Genomic DNA, 23401 nt, shown 5'->3' with positions numbered 1-23401 from the left:
TCACTAGTCGTTTCTCTCTCAAACACCAGTGGCGTATCACACCCCCTCCACAATAACTCTCAAGATTTTAACGAAATTAAACCCAGATTATGCCACAAATGACCTAACTTAATTAACCACAAATTTAATTAATCCCTTGGAACAGTCACGTCCGGCTTGGAGTTATTCCAGAACCCAAAAACGCAATCCAAGGTACGCCTATGACCTGATCCATTTAAAATTATTTTTTATTCCCATTTTCAAAATTATAAAATGTTTTTCAAAAAATTTTAGACAACAATTTCGCATCGATGATTATAATTTCAATATTTAATTAAGAATTATTATTTTATAGAATAAGCATTCATGCCTAAAGTCACGTAGTCACTTTCGGCGGGAAATTCGAATTTTGCAAAGTGAAACATTTACTTAAATTACGTAATTGTTTTTACTTTCACTTTGACGTAAAAATTTGGCTGATGATTAAATAAGACGAATTTATTCAATAAAACACAGTTTTATTAGCATTTCTATATATAAACCACTGATTGTATTTACTCTGTATAATACAGTCGCTATTTTAGTGCAAATTTTAATAATCGCTGTATTCAGTACTCTGTGATATCCCATGCATAGTCTTTGAACCACGTTGTATCAATTGAGACTCAATTACAATTTTCACAAATTTATATTGCAAAGAAAAAAAATGTTATAAACTAACAGAACTTAAAGTCACTTTTTTAAATGAGAAAATAGCAACAAACTTATTTTAGCGAAAAATGTTTCTTACAAATATTGTGTTTTTGAAATGAAGCATAAACTATTGTTACTCAAAATCAAAAAAAAATGCAAATTATGTTAGATAATTTGACTAATTAAATAACCTAAAAAAAACTCAACAAAATCGATTAATACGCGTACACTACTGGTCAGTTGTTGACAGTTGAAATAATATATTAAAACAATAATTATACTTCACATAAAAACAATGCATTAAGCCACTTACTAATAAAGGGTATGATGTAAGCCTTTAGCACCAAGGGATAAGATTTTGCGAACAAACACAACCTTATCCTGTGTTAACAATAATCACTAAAATGGTTCAAGTAAAAAATAGTGTATTAAAAATAAGACGTTACTGAAATATACATTTGCATACCCTCTCGTTCGACCAATTTTACAAACATTAATCGTATGGTCATGTATCTCAAATATTTACAGCTAATATTAAGGAACACCAGTATTGAAAATTAATGGCTACAATTAAAAAAACCTATAACTCTTACAAAAAAAAAAAAACCTTTTTGAAGTACTTTAAAGAACCCTGGTGTATACTATATCGCAAACGTCAGTCATTTAAAAACAATAACTTACAAATGATGAAAGAAAATTCAAGTGTTTTAAACATCGATTCAGTAAATATGTAACAAACACATGAATTTTTCCATACAAATAGCATACGTAAACAGCTTAGTCTTATAAAAACTGATGAAAAAGCTATCTGAAAATCAATCAAAGAAATGTCAATTGACTGGTACTGTTTTTATTAGTTACTAAAAAATATTAAGAGGACAAGTGTGAGCAGCCAAATACAATCATATAAAAAAGTTAACAATGCAGTTTAACACTGACTAGTAACCATCACCCTCTTGGGTACACAGTTTTCACTGAATTATGAATCAAAAACCACCTAAAGAATTCCGGATATTGAACAATTTGTACCAATGTAACAAAGTATTTCAAATGTTTTATTAAATGTACAGTTTTTGTATGTGTGAAACAGCGTCAATTACAGACAAAATTGACTGTGATTTTTAACCAAGCGAAGGAAAATCACGTTCGTCATCTACTTTGGGTGCTCGACGGTTCTCTGATCTTTCATCAGCCTGGAACCAAGCAAAAACTTTCAGAATAAATAAAAACACACGGAATCGATCCCACCTGTTCATCACGATAACGCCGTTCTGGTCTTTCACCAGGCGAAGCTCCAGTTCCAGTACCAGTTCCAGTGCCAGTGCCACGTTGAGCCGTACGATTTCCTCTCGGACCAGACCTTTGACCTCTTCCACGACCGGCACCACGTCTAGTATCATTAAATTGGATGTCAATATCTAGAACATGTTTCTGTCGGCCAACACGTTGGGGGTATTCGGCAGCGTCGTATTCCTCGTCTTCAGATTCAGATTCGTGTTCTTTTTTTCGTAATTCGTACATTTTTTTCCACTGACTTGGGTCAACGCCTTCTCCAGCCTTTCTAATATTGAACTGCGGCTTTGCGCGACCAGCGCGTTGAGCCTTCCATTCGTCCAAAGTCAATTCTTTCGGTTCTTCCTCCAAGGGGGCTTCATTCTCCGTTTCTTCCCTAACAAAAAAATTTAAAACAAATAAATAAAACCCCTAAAATACACCTCCAAGAAAGACATACTTCGTTTCGGGGGCGGCATTCGTTTCAGGTCGGTCGTTTTCGTTCCAACTTTGATCAGCGTCATTGGGTTTATCGGCTTCCCTTTAATAACAAAAGTCATAAAAAATTAAAACAAAAAAAAACAAACTCACTCAATCACATCCTTATGAGATCCCCAGTTATGAGCACCTGCTCCATCACGTTTGTCGATTGGTTTAACTCCTCTGTAACCATGGCTGCTTTCAGTATTATAGTCAAAAGTGAGACAAAAAATTGACGACACATTTTCGTATCTATTACGGTTTTTTAAACAATACTCACGTCTTATCCGATCCGCTTTGCCTGTCAAATTCTCTTTTCCCGCGTCTATCATCAAAGTTTCGTCTAGGACCCCGAGGTCCCGCCGGTTTGTTACCTAATGCCCTACCACCACGTTCGCCACGGTCACGGTTACGATTTTCGAAATTTTCACCATTGTTTTCTCTTCGAGGCCGATCTTCACGTTCTCTATAACAATAAACACATTTTTGAGCATGCGCAATTACTGAAATATCATTTTTTTTTTGTAATTTTTGGCGTGATAAGCTTCTAATCAATTGATATCGTCAGCATGTAAACACTAAATCGTTCTATTTATGTAATCTAGACGCGGAATTAACCACAATCAAAACTTGATTAAATCATCGCATGCAGCCAAGTACCACCATATTTGCATGGACAATTTTGAGATTTCTGGGCGATACAATTAGGTTAAAAAAGCGAAATTACGTAAGGTATCGTCATTAAGTAAATAGTTGTTTCGCAAAAACGCCACGATAAGACATTAATTTGCATAAATTCAACCTTGTAAATCCAATTTTAACTCGAAATGAATATTTGAAAAGAATGTCAAGAACAGATCAGCGCAAAAATTATCTAAAACCGTTACATTTGTTTAAGAAAAGCACACCAAATTAGGTTAATTCGACCTTGAAATTTCACTAAGTGATTATTTTGTCGATGAAACTTCCTGATCCTTTTACAATGTAATAAGATATTGGTAAATAATAATAGAAGAAACGTGGTCATGTTTAGCGATAAGAATTTGTTGGGGCTGGTTATGATTGAAAACTGTTACATAAGGGCTTGCTCGTGCGATAATTAAGATAAAAACTTACCGGTTTTCGGTGGGTCCGTTGTAAGTCCTTTCTTCGCGGTTTCTCCTGTTATTGCGTTCTTCTCGGTTTTCGAATTTGTTGAAGTTGCGTTCCGGTTTGCCGTCAACATTTGACCTTTGATGGTTGGGTTTAGCGTCTAAAACAATGAAAATAAATGTGAAAGCAGCACTCGCCGGAGAATTCGTTTCAAATTTAGCATCACATGTGCAGCTGAAATGGCCGTCTCAAAGCTGAAACTCACCTTCGCGTTTGTTTTCCTGGACTTTATGAATGGTGTTTTCCTTATTAGTTTTTTTTTGGATGTTCACCGGTTTTCCCTTGGCCGGTTCGGCCTTCCCCTTGTTTTCCTTTTCGGCGACTTTAGTCTTCTTTTTCGATTCCTTCGCTTGTTCTTTAAGGTTGAGCGTTTCTAATGGATCAGATTCATCATCCAAAAATAGTGCGTACCTGTTGGCGACGCCGATTCCGTAAGAATTCTCCATTGTGGAATTTACGGATAATGTCTTCGCAACGAGACGATGTTGGAAGATTTGTTTATGGCTACTTAGCCCCCTGTTTTCACGCACTCATTCAATGCAATATGGCCGGCTACACGAGGATTCGCCCGCGCAACTGCCAATCGAAACGCTTTTGCGCAGGACACACAAAAATAACCAATCGGAAAAAAACCGCCAAATTCGAATTCTTACACAAATTAACCGTCATTCTCATTACCAACTCCAGCACGCACACACAACCGACCGGCATTTTGATCAAACTCGACTAATCCTATTTAAATTCTCCTAATTCATAATCACGCACCAAAACGGTACTTTTACTCAAACCCAATACATACTAAAGACAGAATTTGGAAAAAATGCTACATTCTATCTATTTACAATCTATCTACATCTATTTACTAACCAGGGGCCATTACGAGATAAAGAAGTATTTTTGGATTGACCATAAAATAAAAAAGTGTTTTATGAACTAGCACAGTAATTCTAAACTCAGTCGAGTCAAGTTGTACAAAATCATGTTTATTGCCATTTTGGTATCACAACTTGCGTAAAATTTGCTTGTGGTAATGGGTTTATTATTGATTAAATAGAACTGTAATATTAAAATAGAGAACTTGTGATTATGTTGGCTACATGTTTAGAACGGCTGGTGTTCCGGTGCTGCCCCCACGTGGAGAGCACCTGAACTACAATGTATGGAGGAGTGCGACGCAGTCGAATGTTTTGTGACTCCATAGGTATGTTGATAAAAAATCGTGGAAAAAAGTGCGAATTTGTGTAAAAATGTTATAAACCGTTACGAACAAAGTGTCTCCAGTGTAGTGTATAAGTCTTTTTGTGTAATATGCCTGAAATAAGTCGCCACTAGTTCGAATAGTCCACAGGCTCGGCCTGGTCTACGTATTCTCAATTCCAAGTATTGCTGTTTTCAAGAATGGTGCATCATACAACTTAAGTATGTTGTATTTTTGAATTTTTAGTAGGAAATGTGTGTATTATTTAGTCTCTTGGGGTAGAAGGGCGAAGAGATGGCTTCTGTTTACTCTGGGTTCGCTGTCAAATATCGATAACTTATGTGTAGGGCATGTTTATCATTGTGATTGACGTTTCAGCTCGCCTACTTAGAATCAACTTTTCCGAAAATACGCGGAATTGTACTTTTCAATTCAATTGTTTTGTGAAGGTTCAGCTAACTAGATATTGCTTCTAGGTATATTCCAACTGTTGACTGATTTGTAATAATAAATCAATAACATTGATTTTGAGAACGTGTCATGCAAAGTAATAGTTTTCGTAATGTGATTAAGCTGTTATTAAATTAGCAAATGTAATGGGCACAACTGGGGAATCGTTCAGTCCGAATTCAATCATTAATTGACTTTACTAGGTATTCATTCATTATGATTTAATTGAGTTAAGAATATATTTTTATCATTATCAGATTAAAGCTTGTAGGCTCGTCCATTTATGAATTCTTAGAAAAGCATTCTACCATCTCGAGTCTATTTAAATTCTGTCAATGTATTCGTAATTCTCGAAATAATCTATTCATTATTTATTATTACAACTTCTTCCCAATGGAACAAAATTCATTACAAGAACACGTCATAATTCCTCTAATTCGAAAATTAACTTTTTTTCGTTATACATGAAAGTGATAAGAAATGTGACAAGAGTTAAAAGTTTACACAAATATCGATCGATCCAAACTGAGAGTTTTACAATTCAATGTTTTAATTGGAAAACTCGAATGATAAGTTATTGTTCTTGAAATTTGGATCTTAAAATTAAATAAAGGAATTCTAACAACATAATAACTCTAGTTAATTTTTGTATATTGTTGTGTTTTGACAAGGACAGGTATAGAGGTTTTACTGTTTTTTCCTGTTTTATGTTCATGTCTCAATTTGTCCGGATTTTGGTACAAAAGCTTGACTTGCCTGGATTTAAAAAAAATGTTTGCACAGAAAGAAGGGCTTTTTAAAGCAATTCATTTAGAAAAGACGTATGCCAAAAATGGTAATTAACAAACTTAATTAAAAAAAATAGAATAGGTACCAAAAATACTTTTTATTTTTTGTCAGTATTTATTTTTACACTTTTATGTTGTTATTACATTTAAATTTTTATACAGTTATATTATTGCAACTATGTATGTCATTTTTTTGTTTTATATTCTGGAATAAGTGTTTTTGTATTTTCAAGTAGGTCAAAAATTTCTTAAAGCTTAACCGTGCATTCGTTAATTAATATTGTCGAGTGTTTTTCTACATTTGTTTCTTATTTTACTTGCTGAAAATTAGGCGTTGATCACACAGAATTTTTTTTTTGTATTTTAAGCAGTATTACTTAAGTCATGACAATTGTAATTTTGATTTTGCAAATTTGAGTTTTTAAAGTTAAATAAGACACGTTGGTAATCAAAAGTTTGTACTTCATGCAGTTTTTCACAATTGTATGTTATGGTTTATACATACTTAAAGCTTAACCGTGCATTCGTTAATTAATATTGTCGAGTGTTTTTCTACATTTGTTTCTTATTTTACTTGCTGAAAATTAGGCGTTGATCACACAGAATTTTTTTTTGTATTTTAAGCAGTATTACTTAAGTCATGACAATTGTAATTTTGATTTTGCAAATTTGAGTTTTTAAAGTTAAATAAGACACGTTGGTAATCAAAAGTTTGTACTTCATGCAGTTTTTCATAATTGTATGTTGTGGTTTACACATACAGGGTGATTTTTATATACTTTTCGTAATTTTTAGTATGATATTTGAAGAAGCAATGTAACTTTTGGCAGTGTCAAAAATTTGAAATTCACTAATGTAAAATTAACCCCGTCTCATCGTACATTCGACGTTCACTGCTTTGCTTAAATGAAAATGAAATGTAATAAAAAAAAAGTAGTCGACATAATAGACGTTTTTGTAGTTTATAGATGATAAAATTTCTCTTTTAAAAATGTAATTAATTGAAAGTTACAATAGATACTGAAAATGATGAGTACTTAAATTTACTACCCAAATTTTGATCATAATTTTTACTATTGACTTTTTCCAAAAAAATAATATTTTTCTGTTACCGTACCCAACTGTGGGACTTCGTAATTAAAATTTCGAAAAGTATTTCATAATTACCATGTACATAAAAGAATAATCTACAAGGTGAACAAAAAGTATGCAACCAAGAGTTTGTGCCTTCAGAAAAGAATAATTCATAAAATAAAAATGCTATAAAAAATGGGATCGTGTTTTAAGAATGAAATATTGTTTTGTTTTTGAGTTATGTGATTTTTTTCTTCACAATGGCAACTTTTATGAATTTTTTTTTTTGATAAAAATTGAATAAAAAAAAATGAGATAAATTAAACGTCACATTTTAATAGTACTTTATCATTTATCTATTAGTTGTTCAAAAGATAAATAGTTTAAGCAAAAAAGGTTTGATTCCATATTTTTTGTTACGGGTGTTCAGAACTCGCGCCCCAAAAATTTTAAGTAAGATAAAATAACGGGAACATGGAAAAATGTTTACAAAATTCTATTTGTGAAAAAATGTTGACATTTATATTTTGAGATCTGACATTTTTTTATGTTTATTTGGTGTTACTGATGATCTTTTTTTTATAATTATTTAGTAAAAGTACAAAAATTTTGCCAATGAAAGCCACAAGTAACGTTAAACAAAATTACAATTTAGGATACAGCTTCAATGTTTCTTCTTCTAATAGCCTGTAATACAAAACTTGGAAAATTATTTTTCCAACACAAATAAATAGTCAAAGTGCAAAATTTAAACTCCCTTAACTTTGACATTTTTATACATAGAATTTTTTTAACATTTTTTTTCATATTTGTGGTATCTTACCTTACATGGCATTTTTCTCTGGGGCTCGAGTTCTGAAACACCCTGTATGTTATACTTATAAAAACTGCATCCTACTAAAAAAATTAGGGCCAAATGACCATATGTATATGGTCAGGTTTTTTTTTGAAAAGTAATAACGAAGCATAGAAGAGTACAAGCTATTTTTTTACATTTTTTATTTATTATTATGACTTTACGAAATGTTCATCATAAAAAAATCGAAAATTAGAACCAACCGTTCTTTAATTATTGGATATTTTATTTTACTTAGTTTTTTAGCTAATTTTCACTATTTCTATCTCTTATTCACGAAATTATGGTATTATTTTCCAATGTTTAAAGTTGAACGTTTAGGTATTGACTAGTGATCACACCGAATCACACTATGTACTACATTTTTTTTGTCCATTTTTGGAATGAAATGATATACACTAAATTATTTTTTTTATGACATAGAAAAACAATTTTGTTGTCTAGTGTAACAAGCTTTATTACGCAAATCTGAAACTGAATTTTTAATTGGGTTAAAAACATCAATTAAAATGTTACCTAAGGGGTTGCATTTGTTTATAATTTTTAACATTTGTTTTCCGAAGTATTTGTTGTATGTGTTTCCAAGAACGAGCTTAAATAATAAGAAACCGTTTATTTCTAAAATATTCCTCAAGAGTTGGTTCGAATTTCGTTTTTCTGACTCTAAATACTCATGTATATATAGGAATTGAATCATTTAATATTTAGAAATGTTCATTTAACTTTGTAGTAAGTATTGTGTCATTTTTATCCTGTATGTGATTTATTCATTTGCTTAACTGTGTCAGAAAATAAAAAAGTTGTATGTACTACTGAAAATGTCCTCGTGATTTTACTGGTATTGGGAATGATTAAAATTTTATTTGTTTTTGAAATGTAATATTTCGTGGTTGCTTATTTAAATAAGTTATATCTACTAACCTGGGAGTATTTTTGTAATTTACAAAATTAAAATATGAATAGTTTTGATTGTTTGAAATAACGAGCAAACATAAGTATTTTTTTACTAAATTTAAATTGGTATTTGTTTTAACTACCAAACCGGCCATAAACTTTAACCAGGTTAATTAGTTTATCAGCCAATTAGTTAATTCAAATCCAAACCAGTTAAATGGTTAATCGGTTAAACAGTAAATTCATGTTTTCCCATATACATATAAAGTACTGGAATAAAACATTAAAATTATTTCTTAAAAGGAAGACTCTCCTGCAAAAATGCAAATTTGAACATAATGTTTTTTGAAAGTCTGCTCCTCATTTGTGAACCCAGTACTAAAAGTATTTTCTCATTATTCTTCATTTTTAGACCAAAGAAGAGGCAGAAATTCCATTTTGGAATTATACTGATAAATGTAAACAGTTTACCTGTAAATAATTAAATAACTTTTTGATTTAACATAAATCTTGCATTTACGAGTACTTTTCACATTTTTATGGAAAAGCAGGGTTGGCAGATACATATCGCTTGATAAATATCGCCAAAAATATGACGATAAATATCAACGATATTTATTCTTTGGTATAATATATCCTGCTAAATATCAAAATAAAAAGCGCAATTGTATACAAAAAACTAACCTAATGTAGTAATGTGTAAGGAAGGAGATTCAGATTTGAATTGGATCTGGCAGTCTATCTATCTATCTGTCAACAGATTCCAAATCCGACGACGACATTCCACTGTCGGATTAGTTGTCGCGGGTTCGAGTCTAGGGTGCATTTTTTTTTTAGTTTCACACTCATTATTTTTATTTTATAACATTTTACTGTTTAATAAGGTATATTTATGATGTTAAATTAGTTAAATTTTTACTGTTGTAAAATGTGATAAAATAAAAATAATAATGGGTGCCAAACTAAAAAAAAAGGCACCCTAGACTCGAACCCGCGACAACTGTCATCTATTTTGCGTGTAATCGGACAGGTGGCACTGACGCAAACGTTAGGTTTGCTACTCGGATTTCCAATATTAAATTATTGTCGTAAGGATGTTTTCCAGATAAGTGGGATAAGGAAAGTCGTGTGATGTTTACACCAGATTTTTTTATATATATTTACGTATCTTTTGTTTTTTTTTTGTTAATTTTATGTTTTCAACTTAGATTTTTTTTAATAAGTAATCTACACGAAATTCTGAAACTGATAAAAAAAAATTATCTATAAAAATTTCGAAGTTATGAGGGTTTATAGTTTGCACTTTGACTCTATTTATTTCTGTTGGAAAAATAATTTTCCAAGTTATTTTGCTATAGGCTATTAAAAGAAGAAACAAGAAAGCTGTATCCTAAATTTAACTCTGTTCAATGTTATTTGTGGCTTTTAATGGCAATTTTTTTGTCCCTTTACTAAATAATCGTAGAAAAACATATACAAAACCATCAGTATCATTAAATAGATATAAAAAATGTCAAATGTCAAAAAATAAATGTCAAAATTTTTTGACAGATAGAATTTTTCAATCATTTTTTTCATGTTCCTGGTATCTTACCTTACCTGAAAATTTTCTCTGGGGCGCAAGTTCTGGTGCACCTGTATATGGCATAAATATCGTATATTGTGATATTTATTTATATATATGTAATATTTGTCAACACCGTCTCTCTCAAAAAACTAAAAATAAACGTTTGATATTTTTCTAAGTCTATTTGTTATCTTAATGTGTTGCAATAAACTATGAGAGGTCATGGAAATGATTTTATTAAATTTTTTCATTAATTTATGTGATAACAAACACGAACAATGCAACGATTTGAATTCTCGGTAATTAAAGCAATTGAATGTTTTAGATTATTTGAAATCGAAGAAAAATGGATTTGAAGAGATGGAGTCACTTTTACATGAAAGTTTTGCTTTTGTTTGGCACCAGTGGAATTGTTTTAGCCCAAAAAGAACCAAGAATGTGTTCGCCAGGGTTGGATTTTGCAGGGTGTAAGTTGAATTGGTTTAAAGTGAGTGCAAGTAATTGGACATTTATTTTAGACACGGTACCCCAAGGAGATATCGTAATAGAATACGGAAATCCATTAGATATAACTTGTGTCTTATTTAATAGTACTAAAAATAAACTCAGCCCTAATGCTAGTCTTTCTTTATCTTTTACGAGAAACAATGAAGTTGTTCCATCCGAAATGGTAAGAAGTTTGTTTCATTTCAATTTTTTTTCTTTACTCAGGTTTTTTTTAGATCGAAGTGATAAACTCCACAGCCATTAAATTGCACATTGATAAACCACCGAAAGTTTCAAGTGATACGTACTCTTGTATTAGGCTCAATGACAGTGCGGTTTGTATGAATTGTGTCACTGTTGGAAGTACGTCAAAATATTTATTTTTTTACAATTGGTAACACTTTTCTTTATAGCGAAACCTCAACCTGTCACCGATTTCGATTGCATAAGCTACAATTATGACAATCTTACATGTACATGGACCCCTCCTGAAAATTACATTAAAACAAATTATAATTTAACATTTACTCTAGGTGGCAGGGCTGCTCGGTAACTTTAAAAAATAAAAATAAAAAACGTAAAACCAAACCATCATTTTTTAGGTTCCATCACACCTGTCCTCATATTGATTACAACGAAAAAACGAAACGCATGAGCTGCATGTGGAACGTCTCTACAACCCCTCAATACCGCCAAGTCCATGAAGAGATCAATTTTACTCTCACGATGGAAAACAAATTTGGAACAAATCGACTAAATAAACATTTCCACCATTTTGCGCACGGTAAGTGGAGAAAAAGAAACAAACTCGAGTAAGCATCTCTTTTTTAGTATTGTCAGGCCCTCCTGAGAATCTAACAGCTATAAGTACAACGCCATCTTCGATTTATCTCTATTGGATGGTTCCGCTTTCGATGCGTACTTTTAGGCCGGGGGTGCACCACCGAATTTTATATCAGTGTGAATACTATGAAAAGAAGTGGCATTTCGGTGGCTTAATTACGGCGAATCCACAAAGAAAGGAAATTTATTTTAATTTGACTAACCTAAAATACGCACATGCATTGTGCGATATCCGGGTGTCGCTAAGGTCGGCGAGAGCTTTGCCCACTGACGAATCGATGTGGTCGAATAATGCCTCGATTACAGTCTGGACTAGTAGTAAAAGTACGCTTCAGATTTATTTTTGCGTCAAATTTTATATATATATTTTTTTTGCAATTGTAGTACCAGACGAGCCACCAGAAACAAACGTCGGAAGTTTTGAAGTTGTGGCGTTTGGTAATAGTTTGCAAAATCGGGAGGCGTATGTCTATTGGAAGCAAATCAAAGAGGAACAAAAAAATGGACCCGATTTTCATTATGGGATTAGTGTGGTAGAAGAACCGTCAATAAGACCGGTTGAATTCACTAATACATATGCTAAATTCGAAAATTTGTCTATTTCGACTAGTTACACGTTTAATATTTGGTCGGAAAATTCAAACGGGACGTCGGCCCGGAAATCGACCGTTTTTATACCGAAGCAAACAGACCGTATGTTACCTCTGAAGCAAAAAAAAGTTTTACTAATGTTTATTTATAGGTATTAAAGAACCGTGGAGTTTCACTAAAGTCGAGTTTGGCGATGGTGTTTATGAATTAACTTGGGTGGCACCAAAATTGTTGGATCATCAGTATATCACTAATTACACGATATTTTCTTGTAGTAATGAGAGAGATAGGCCATACCAATGTAACGTAAGTAATTGAATTCAAATAAAAAATTGTAATTGTAAAAATTCGAAACATCGCTATTTTAGGGCATGCTAAATTGGACTGTCGTCCCCAGTAACACGACTTCTAAAACTATGATCGTTGAAAAGAACAAAATTTTTCAATTTGCGATTTCGGCAAACACGCATAACGGTAGTAGCGGCATGTTATGGGCGTCTTGCACCGTTATTCATAACAAAAACATGGGCAAAATGAAAAATGTTTGGATAAATAGTGTCGGTTCAACTTTCATAGAAGTCGGATGGAAATTAGATTGTGCAGATCGTATAGGAAGTGTCGAAGGTTACGTTGTTTATTATTGCCCGATCAAATCGCCAATGCATACAGAATGTAAAGGTAATAATAGAATTGCAAGAATTTTGTTACATTTTATTAATAACTTGAGTCGATAGCTCCTCAAGCCAATATGACTTTTGACGGAACTTCAATGCTTTCAAGTGGGAATATAACAGATTTGAACCCTTACACGACGTATATGCTTACCGTTTCGGTGAAAACTAAACATACGACCTTTAGCCAACAGAGCGATCCTTTGTATAACACCACACTTGAAGATGGTAATTTAGCTCAAACTTGTCAACTTTTCCTAAATTGTTTTTCTAGCTCCTAGTACACCTCCGCGTGATGTAACTATACAAAAAGTTACAAATTCGTCCATTAGGGTTGCATGGAAGCCACCACTAGCTCTCAACGGTATTATTCGAGATTATATAGTTTATTGTTGTGCAAAAGGTTCATTGTGCGAGAAAATTCCAGTGAAAACCGAATTGAACTACACGGTAAGTCCATTTCAGGGTTGTCAACCCGAATTCACATAGATTTTCTAGATAACCGACCTGAAAAGTTTCGAGAACTATTCAATAGAACTCGAGGCTTGTACTACAAAGTGTTCAGGGAAGTCGGAGAAATTACAAGTGACGACAAGCATGGGCTGTACGTTTTGACATTTCTTGTGTGTGTCCATTTTTTAACAAAACTGTTGCAGATCCCAGCAAAATACGTAAACCAACAGTCGATTTACGTAACGATACTTCCATCACGATTATCTGGAGTGAGCCAGAAGAGCCGAGTGGGCGAAACGATTATTATGTTGTCCAGTTTCGACAAAAACATAAGAGCGAAAATAAGACTTTCCAATATAATACTACGAGTAAGTTGTTAGATTTTTTTCAAACACTTGAAGTGACTTTATCGATTGTAGAGCGCAAATTCGTTATTGAAAATTGCGGCGATGGTGGCAAATTTAATGCATTTTACATATCAGTTAAGGCTGTAAATAAAATAGGGAATAGGAGTTATGACGGCCCCTGGAGTGACGAACTCGAAAACTACTGTGAAACCCCAATTAACTACATAATGTATTTGCTTCTTATTGTCGCAATCGTTGCTGTAGTCTCTGTGGGATTTTTCTCGACACGATTATACAATCATTGCAAATTTATGCGCGACGTCGAAGTGAAACTTCCTCCTGGTTTAGCTCCCGTCGTGGCCGACCACACTTTAGTCCCGTGGAGCACCGAGAAACGTCAAGAGACCGGCGATTCGCACTCTCCTCCCGACGAAGAACTCCTCCTAGTGAAAATGAGTGAAGGCAGACATTTTAGTGGTGATTCCAGTGGTTGCAGTTCAGGACACGAGAGTGTGACCTCGTCGCTTGAATCGGGGACACACATTTCCAGCAGTTCCGACTCGGGAACCGAACAACCAGCAGCTTACAGCGTGATGGAAGCAACTTCCGACACTCCTTATATATCGGTCACTGGTGACTCAAGTAAAGTCTATAAGAGTGGGGGCTCTGAGGCAAGTTCGCCGTATGTCATGACAGGGGATCCAGTCAAGACTATCAACCCGGGGTATATACCCTTCAACCAGCCCCCGGAATATGGTGGGGTGTTAGATTCGAAAGGCGACTCGCCTTATATTTCGGTCACTGCAACGGACGCGAACAAAATCGAGTATAAGCCGAGTAGTGACGTTTCAGATGAGTCGTCGCCGTACGTCATGACGGGGGATGCGCCGAAAATCAATCCTGGTTATATACCGTTCAATCAGACTGAACAGATGAAAAATGCATATGTACATATTACATTTTAAGTTAAGTTATGTAAATATTTACTGTTAGGATCAGGCGGACTTGGTGGTCGAAACTGTGCCTTAACTATGGACTGAAACAAACACTGAATGTGTGTAGTTATTTCTACCAACCATAGACAACTTGCCAGGTGCTTTACGCAATGCCAATTAGTGATAACGTAGAACTGATTATCGTTTTTTATTATTATTGGCTTTATACTTAAATTTGGTGTTAACATTTTGAATGTTTATGTTTGTGTCGCTCTTTATTTAAATTTCGAAACTATTAGTGGTGAAGCATTTTTAGTTTAACTTTATTTTTGTATGTATGCCATCTAAATCATTGTCAGATCGAAATTACTTTATTTTACTAATTACTTGACACAATTATTTGTTAATAACTGCACAGATTCAATTTTATGTGTTGTTTTTTTCGTGTTATTTTAAATAAACATGATTTTTCATGATTTTATTTATTTATGTGTGGCAGCAATTTTTATTTGTTCCTAACGTGTTGAATAATTGTGGCCTTTACTTGCCGTTTGTTTTTTTTATTGGAATTGGTTATGTCAACGTGTGTTGTCCCTGGAATGCATTTCAATTTGACTGCGTTGCAATCAAATTAAGAGAGATTTATTAACTCCAGATCGTGTCAGGCCTATATTGTATATACACCCACGTCAATTGTTTTTATCACTTGTAAATTATCGTAATTTTGTCTGATGAAGATTTGTTGCGATTTTTAGTAAATGTTACGTTGTGTCATGAATGAATGTCTTGAATTGTACCTTTATTATATTATTCATATTATGTCATTGTTCCTTTTCCATTATCACATTTACTCAAATATATATTTATCAAACATTCTTCTGTTTTATTCAGTTTTTCCCAATGAACTAATATTTTTTTATACTACGAGAGCGGCGAGCGATTTAATACCCCTCAAACAAAAAACTTAAGAAAAATTTGACAGTATTTACAATTACAATACAAATTGTTTTTATTATAATAAACAAAGTAAGCATTAAACAATATTCTTATTGATATGTATTTATTTCACAAAAAAAATTGTCACTGTCAGTAGGATAAAAATTGTGATAAACTATTTTGTTACAAAATTTAGAGAACAAATTAAACGCTAATTTATTAAACTAAATTACATTCGCTAAGTAAAAATACTAAACGCTACGTAAAAAAGCACTAAGTAAAAATATTGAACCCTAGGTAAAGATAATAAAGTTTTGTTATAAAAAACTGTTACTAAACAAAAACAAAAGTAAATTTAAAAAAATTGTTGCCATTGTTGGGGAATGGTAAAAAGAGGCACAAACAATCTTTTAACCCAGAAAATGATGTGTTTTTTGCAGTAACAATAAAATAAAAAACCACCATATAGGTACGTACTTAATAATAATAATAAATCCCAGTAATAAATTATATTCTTCCGCTGGGTTCTTGCATATGTAGACTGTTCAGTGAGTAATTTTGAGTGCTCTATTGCCAGTTATCATGTTTTACAAGACTTTTTTCTGAAAGAGTGGAGCTTCTTGGCTCTAAATTTGTCAGTAGGGTTCAGTTGCAACAGATTTTTTTTTACACAGAAATCAAATATTTGTAACCTATTTTACCTCAAAAAACACATTTGACAATATGGCAATAGAAAAGTTTCGAGCTATACATAGTAATGATAAAATTTTAATACCCTCAAATTGTTTTATAAAGTGAGAGTTAAAAATTGTGTATCGTCCACATTTCATGATATTCACTAAGGAAAGGTCATTGGTGTTAACCTACGACCACGCAAAAATGTTTCATGTTCCTTGAATAAATTGCGGGATGCAATGTACTGTGTTATTTTAATGTACAAGGTGTAAAAAGCGTTTCCTGTTTTGTGGGAAATTTTTTAATTGACAAAAAATGAGGTGATTTTTTTTATGTAATTTTATTTCTGCCTACACAATGACAATAAAGTGTAACGATTGGACTATAATAAACCATAAGCAAAAATGAAACGTGAATAGAAATGTTATGTGGAGGTGTGTGTAGCTATCGAACTAAAATTTATGTGTTTGAACTTGATTTCGTAAGTTCAAGTTCGGTTTAATGACAGGATGAACTAACACAATAATTTTTTAAAAACCTTGCCTGTAAGGTTGGCAATTAGCATAAATTTTGAGATTAGGTGAAGCCACAATTAAAATAATTAAGTGGCAACTTAACATTGGATTACGGAATTACTGCACTAATGTCAAATTAAAGAAATCGTACACAGACAATGTTTGGATTTTTTAAATTCGATGCAAAACCTTCAAGTTTTGCACATTTTCAAGTACAACAAGACGCTATTTTGTAGAGGGGAAGTTCTTATAAAAATCAATATGAAACTAAGCTCCATCAAAATAAATTCTCAATCTTCAACTCAAAATGTTCTCAAAAGTTTTTCTGTGCTGTGTGCTTCTGGCGTTGACTTTCGCCATGCCTCACGGTAACCCTAAAATTAATTAAAAACTAATTTTTACTGAAAACAATTGTATAGTGCGTGAAGCTCGATCGCCCCATTTGTTCAAAAAGAAGCCAATTTTGGGCAACTTGTTCGGCGGCGGTGGCGGCTATGGAGGAGGCTACGGCGGCGGCTACGGCGGAGGCGGATATTATCCACAACCCGTGCACCACCCCCAACCTGTACACACCGGAAGTGCCAGTGTAGCCACCAGTTCGGCAGGAAGTTCCAGTCATGGTCACGGCGGCTCGCAGAGCCAAAGCCAGTCGGCAGCCATTGCCATAGGGCCTTATTCCGTTGCTTTATCCCAAAGTCAGTCCCAGGCTTCTGGTGGCGGCGGGTAAATAAATTTCTTTCACGAAATTTTATTAATAACTAAATTTTTTTTCAGATTTTTTGACTACTAAGGACTGAATTTTCTATTATTTATTTATTAGTTTATTGTAGCGTTAGTGCATTTTTGTTTCTAATAAAAATTATTCCAGTACTTGCTTTGTTTCATTTTTATCTTTATTATCAGAGTGTGCGAACCCAAAATCGAACTTCTAACTATTGCGCTGTTGAATACTTTTTTTAGGGTAACTGAAGTAAGCTAGATTTAATCTTTATATGATCTACAATTGTCTAAAAAGTTTATTTAAAATCTCATTTAAAATACCAAAAACTGATTGTGCTAACAGCTTGCAGTTACTTTTTTGTTCATTTTTTTACTCAAAATTTTAAGCAAAACTGCTGACCGGAATAAAATTATTTTGAACCGTGAAGAGAACTGGGAAATTCCGGTTAATTGAAACATAATTGATAAATAAATGCCAACTATAAGTGAAAAGTGTACAAAATTCGAAATTTTTGAATTTGTTATTACAAAAATGCATTTTTAAAAGGAAATTTGTGTCATACTACAATAATTTTGATTTCGATTAAATTATACACTGGCCGCCAAAATTAACCGGACAACTAAAATTTTGCGATTTTTCACATTGTTTTCTTTGTCGGATTTCGACGAATTAAGAAAAGACCTTGAGGATCATTTTAATTTAATTCAATAACATTTCTAGTTTTTCTTACAAATGTGATACTCAAAAGACGAAGACACTGATTTTTCATTAGTTTCCTTAGCTGTGGTGTGTGACAGAGACAAATTTAGCTTAACTTAACTTACTGATTTCAGATTATTATCCATTCTTTTCTGAATTATGTACCACCTAATTAAAAAAAGCATTACATTTCCAATTTCAATGAATGTTCGTATTAAGTAGGCCGTCAAAATAGGCTTCCAATAATTAATCGTTTTACTTGTTGTACTGAACTTGATAATTTGTTTAATTTTTTTGTTAGTGTTTGTTGCGTGTTTCTGTTGCGGTTTTCTGTTAAAAATATATGTTTCGGTTTAACTATACCTTTTTATGTAGCCTACTTTCTGAACGAATATTTAATAACATTAGAAAAGCAACGTCTTTTTCAATGCTTTGTATCTTTGGAGCACTAGAAGATAAAATTTTGAAATAAATTGGTCCTCATTCAGAAAAGAACGACCAATAATCTGAAATAAGTAAAAACTTAATTTTGTCTATTACACACTATAGCTCAGTATAAAAAAGTAAAAAAAACAGTGCCTTTGTCTTTTGAGTATCACATTTGGAAGACAAAATTAGAAATGTTATTGAATTAAATTACAATGTTCCCAAAGTTCGTTCTTTAACCCGAACAAAAATTTGTCGAAATCCGACAAAAAATAACAAAAATATTGCAATGTAAAAAATCGCAAAGTTTTAGTTGTCCGGTAAATTTTGGCGGCCAGGGTATAATAATTATATTTGCTCCAGTCTTATACAGGGTATTTCAGAAATCGGGCCTCAGAGAAAAATGCCAAATAAGAAAAGATACCATCAGGAAAAAAAAAATGTTTTCAAAATTCTATCTATCAAAAAATTTTCACATTTTTTCTCTGACATTTAACTTTTTTATATATTTATTTAATATTACTGATGATCTTGTATAGGTTTTTTTTATAATTATTCAGTAAAGGTAGAAAAACTTTGCCAATAAAAGCCACAAATAACTTTAAACGTAGTTACCTAATATTTAGGACACAGTTTCTTCGTTTTCTCTCCTAGTAGTCTGCAGCAAAAAAACATGGAAAATTATTGTTCCAGCAGAAATATACATATAGAGAGAGACTCAAAGTGAAAAATTTGGACCTCCATTTATATTACACCTACATTTTTTCCATGTTTCTGGAATCTTATCTTACTTGGCATTTTTCTACGTGGCGCAAGTTCTGAAACATCCTGTATAATAATTATTCTTCAAAAGTTACAAAACTAGAAGTACATCTTTAAAAAAATTAGTACTTTAATTCTTAAGGCTACAAAAATCTTAATGTTTGGAAAGTGAAGATTTTTGAAAAAATCGATGAAACGAAAAATAATTTTCTTGATTTCAAAATTTTATAAAAATTTCGTAAAATTTTCGGGGCCAGCTTCCGCCTACTATAATTGCCCTGTTATTATAGGACGGAAACTTACGGTATTTCAATGAAATTCGACCTTCCTTGATGCTAGTGTGAAAGGAAGTCAGATAAATTCTTCTGTAAATCACCATTCCTTCAAGACCGTGAAGCGTTTTACTACACTGGAAAATCCAGATGATCAACGAATTGTTTATCTGAGATTTTGAGTCATACTTGAATAATTTGAAATTGCAAAAACTTGTTTGGGTTTACTCAAATTTATTTGAAATCGAAAATACTTAATTTGTGTTTTTATGCAAAAATCTTCCATCACAAAATGATGGCTCAATTATATAACCCAAGGACCATTGATCACGGTCAAGAACAATTTAATTTTAGCAAAATAAGAGATAACCTTGGTACGGGTGACAAGAATTGAAAATTCTATATTCTAAGTTGAGTAAACTAAAATTAAATTCTTGTAAGCAATGAGTAATACTTGTCCAAACATAAAATTCTGTTATTTCCTGCTCAAAGTATTGGTTATAAATGCACCAACACACAGGTTCCCAGGTCCACTAACCGGTTCAAGAATTGGCAAATTGGGGCTTCTTATTTTTTAACGAAATATTAAAGTCGGTTGAACCGAGAAGAAAACGTCGAGGTCGTAGAAGTGGCAAGTGGTACAACAAGTTCAGTGTTTTCTCTCATATTCTCACCGATCCTTTTAAAATGAAACACTTATTTACTCTTATTTTTCTCGTCGTTATTTTTATTTGTGCTTGTTACACGGCACCTGCAGATAACAACGACACCAACAAGGATTCCAAATGTAAGTGTTTTTTACTTAAAATGCGACGAAGAAAGTGACCATATGTTTCAGCCGCTTTTGGGCCAGCTTTCGACGAAATTGTAGTCGAGTCGCATTTGACAGTTAGACGAAAAAGCAATGCGAGACAAGCCCGTACCCAAAACGGCACCACCGAGGCCCCAAAAATCAAAGCCAAACGCGAAATAAGGTTACCATAATTCGGCAAATGCGACACACTACTCACTTCTAATACTTCAGTCTATTTTAGAAATCCGCTCCGACAGCCCCCATTCTCCGCATCTGCAGCTAACTCTCAGTCGCAGTCTTTCAATTCGTTCGGCCCTTTGGGCACCTTCGGAGCGTCCGCTGCGAGTTCCCAAAGCCAGAATTTCGGATTTGGGCCGAATGGGATTCTGGAATCGGCGGGATTTTCCGGGACTCAGCAATACATGTTTAATGGACAAACCATAGATATTGCATTTGGGGGCGGTTTTTCGGGCAATCAGGGCGCTGTTGTTACAGTTACAGGGCATAATGGCAAAAAACGACCATTACGTATGTGACTAACTGTACAGTTTTTGAATAAAAAATAATAAAAGCTACTTTTTTATTTTTTCATGACCTGTAGCACATGTCGAGAATATGTGATTGTCGGTTGATGATCCCGGTTCTTGCCTAAAACACACAGAAAGGTAATTATTTCAAGTCACGTGTACGTCTCTTATTGAAATTTGTAATGTAATATAACCGTTTAAAGGAATGGCGGCAAGAATAAATTATCTCCTAATGCATGAGTACCAACTTAAAACATAATTAAGACGTCTTTCAATTAAACTAACTGTTTTACAGCTGTATAAAAGCCTTGTTAACCTTGAAAAAGCTATTTTGGCGTAAACATTCTGACGTCAAATACTCTACTTTATTCGTCCAAGGGAAAAAATAATGATTTATATGACAAGATTTTCTTGATTAGTTGAGAAAAATTTATTAAAAATCACATCACAGATGAAGATAGCAATCACAACGCGAATAAATTTAAATTTTAAAGTTGCAGGTGTTGATGTCGTTTTGCAGTAAAACTATAAAACATAATAGTGATTCAATCCTTTTTAAAATTACTAGAGGAGACCGGATACAAGCACAGTCTGCTGTTTCTCAGTAATGCAATTAAAATTCAAAAACTAATTTTGTTAATTAAAACGTAATTAATTAATTGGTGGATGCGCCGGGTCTAGACTTTAAACCCATTGTGTGAATATTCGCTCAGTGTACAACATGCGCCAAAACTAACGTCACATAATTTGCATGCTTTGTGTTCGATTCCACTTGGCTTAATAAACGTTAAATCAGTCAAACAGACAAGTTTTACCATTTGAATTCTAATAATATTTGGTGTAAAGTAATCACTCAATCTCTTGGCACTTATGACTGTTAAAACACCATAATCTAATTTAATTTCTATAGTCGTTTGGACTCGAGCGCAATAACTTACAATGAAAATGTTAAGACCTTGGTTATTTTAATATTCATTCATGAATTCTTGCGTTTCCTGGATTAAAATGTCTTATGTAACGCTCCAGCGATTTTTTATGATTATCAATTTTTTTTCTACGGGTCGTTCACCCTAAAAACAGTTTTTGTTTTAAGGTATTGGCATTCCCGGACAGATTAAAATCAACATTGTCTCGTGTTGCGGAAATTGAAAGACGTCAATAGTGACGCACTGAATCAAATACTGGGAAATACATATACAGGGTGTACTAAATTATGAAAAATAAATTGGCAGAAAGACTGCCCCTCAGAGTCTTAAAATGCGTACCTAGATAACACATTGTAGCAAAGTTACATGAATGCGCGTACGACAAGCTCATAATAATTAGTTTCGTCTTATCCAAGCAAATCACATCGTCTGAGTTAGTGTTAAAAAACACTGACACTCTTATTTTACATGAACACAAAACACGTATTGAATTTTTGATTTTCAATGAGTACACATCCTTATTGTGATTGTACATAAGATAGGGGTGGAAAATAGTGGGGATAATATTTCGCAATATAAATCGTAATGTACTTTTGGTAATTTCAGTAAAGACTTGACAACCATGAAGACTTTATTGTTGTTGTTAAGTTTTGTTGTTTTCGAAACGTTGGCAAGCCCCTATGGTGAGTCTTGAAAGTGTTTGATTTTTTGACAAGTTGCATTTTACAGGATTTAGACGCTCTCCACAAAGAACTGTAATGTTTGGAGGTTATTATGACCATCCCTTGGACACTAGAAGTTATACTCCGCAAGGGTCAATGACATTTGCGTCTGGTGATACAATCGCGACTAATTCTTTTGTTGGAGATGCTGAAGATGCAACAGAGAGAAGAGTTGATTTTGATGAAGAGTTAGAAGTTGAGACATCAACACCCAAATTGAAACGAATTCCAAAACGGAAACAGGAAGATAGTGATGAAGATGAGACGCCATCTTGGCCTTTTGCAGGACGTAGTGGAGTCCCCTCGTATAACGCTTTTTTCCCGATAATGTTTGGGGGGATGTCCCCATCCGGAAGGAAAGCTGGTGACAGTGAAGGCTACTATCCCGGATCTGCTACGGCTATAGCAAATAGCTTTAGTACCGGAAAAGGAGGTGTTGCTACAAGTCATGCTACTTCATATGGAGACCCCTACATGAGTACTCTTTTCAGAAATGGGGGCTTTAACCGAAAAGGTGCCAAACCGAGCTTAGAATAATTCCCCACAATAATTATATTACGTACTGTCATTTTTTCATCATTAAAAATAAAGTAGTTAATGTCATCAAAATTCCATCTTTTGTCCAGATCACTTCCTCGTCATTATTTACAAATGAGAAACAAAGGAATTCCCCGCGTAAGTACCCAAAAACCAATTGA

At 33.3% G+C, this 23401-nt stretch overlaps 5 protein-coding genes across 6 annotated transcripts; 4 read left to right on the top strand and 1 right to left on the bottom strand.

Annotated features, from left to right (window-relative positions):
• Positions 1 to 476: 476 nt before the first annotated feature.
• On the bottom strand, positions 477 to 4379 carry LOC123006074 (plasminogen activator inhibitor 1 RNA-binding protein). 2 transcript variants are annotated; one of them, XM_044400232.1, is made up of 7 exons: positions 3782 to 4379; positions 3541 to 3676; positions 2705 to 2890; positions 2536 to 2619; positions 2405 to 2485; positions 1921 to 2341; positions 477 to 1865 (listed from the first exon to the last, which is right to left on the bottom strand). In XM_044400232.1, exons 1-7 carry the CDS (start codon positions 4020 to 4022, stop codon positions 1794 to 1796), a joined length of 1221 nt encoding a protein of 406 aa, XP_044256167.1. In that variant the 5' UTR covers positions 4023 to 4379; the 3' UTR covers positions 477 to 1793. The 2 variants fall into 2 exon arrangements, with proteins under 2 accessions (XP_044256167.1, XP_044256168.1); XM_044400233.1 differs by having other exon boundaries at positions 2536 to 2607; positions 3782 to 4354.
• Positions 4380 to 4727: 348 nt separating this feature from the next.
• LOC123006361 (cytokine receptor) lies at positions 4728 to 15602 on the top strand. Its single transcript, XM_044400788.1, has 15 exons — positions 4728 to 4995; positions 10729 to 10870; positions 10922 to 11073; positions 11126 to 11252; positions 11303 to 11438; positions 11492 to 11673; positions 11721 to 12056; positions 12117 to 12425; positions 12475 to 12629; positions 12692 to 13001; positions 13058 to 13222; positions 13269 to 13444; positions 13493 to 13598; positions 13651 to 13815; positions 13867 to 15602. Exons 2-15 carry the CDS (start codon positions 10750 to 10752, stop codon positions 14757 to 14759), a joined length of 3333 nt encoding a protein of 1110 aa, XP_044256723.1. The 5' UTR covers positions 4728 to 4995; positions 10729 to 10749; the 3' UTR covers positions 14760 to 15602.
• Positions 15603 to 17073: 1471 nt separating this feature from the next.
• LOC123006365 (keratin, type I cytoskeletal 10-like) lies at positions 17074 to 17725 on the top strand. The gene is made up of 3 exons (XM_044400792.1): positions 17074 to 17223; positions 17275 to 17578; positions 17630 to 17725. Exons 1-3 carry the CDS (start codon positions 17163 to 17165, stop codon positions 17643 to 17645), a joined length of 381 nt encoding a protein of 126 aa, XP_044256727.1. The 5' UTR covers positions 17074 to 17162; the 3' UTR covers positions 17646 to 17725.
• Positions 17726 to 20201: 2476 nt separating this feature from the next.
• On the top strand, positions 20202 to 21103 carry LOC123006363. The gene is made up of 3 exons (XM_044400790.1): positions 20202 to 20522; positions 20574 to 20709; positions 20770 to 21103. The coding sequence occupies exons 1-3, from the start codon at positions 20423 to 20425 to the stop codon at positions 21062 to 21064; spliced, it is 531 nt and encodes a 176-aa protein (XP_044256725.1). The 5' UTR covers positions 20202 to 20422; the 3' UTR covers positions 21065 to 21103.
• Positions 21104 to 22503: 1400 nt separating this feature from the next.
• LOC123006362 lies at positions 22504 to 23312 on the top strand. The gene is made up of 2 exons (XM_044400789.1): positions 22504 to 22664; positions 22711 to 23312. The coding sequence occupies exons 1-2, from the start codon at positions 22604 to 22606 to the stop codon at positions 23238 to 23240; spliced, it is 591 nt and encodes a 196-aa protein (XP_044256724.1). The 5' UTR covers positions 22504 to 22603; the 3' UTR covers positions 23241 to 23312.
• Positions 23313 to 23401: the final 89 nt, after the last annotated feature.

The sequence above is a fragment of the Tribolium madens genome, unplaced genomic scaffold (assembly GCF_015345945.1).
Source record: "Tribolium madens isolate multiple individuals breed KSU strain unplaced genomic scaffold, Tmad_KSU_1.1 Scaffold_2;HRSCAF=44;Tcas5.2_LGX, whole genome shotgun sequence".
NCBI classification, from domain to species: Eukaryota; Metazoa; Arthropoda; class Insecta; order Coleoptera; family Tenebrionidae; genus Tribolium; species Tribolium madens.
This window is presented reverse-complemented; position numbering and strand designations above follow the sequence as displayed.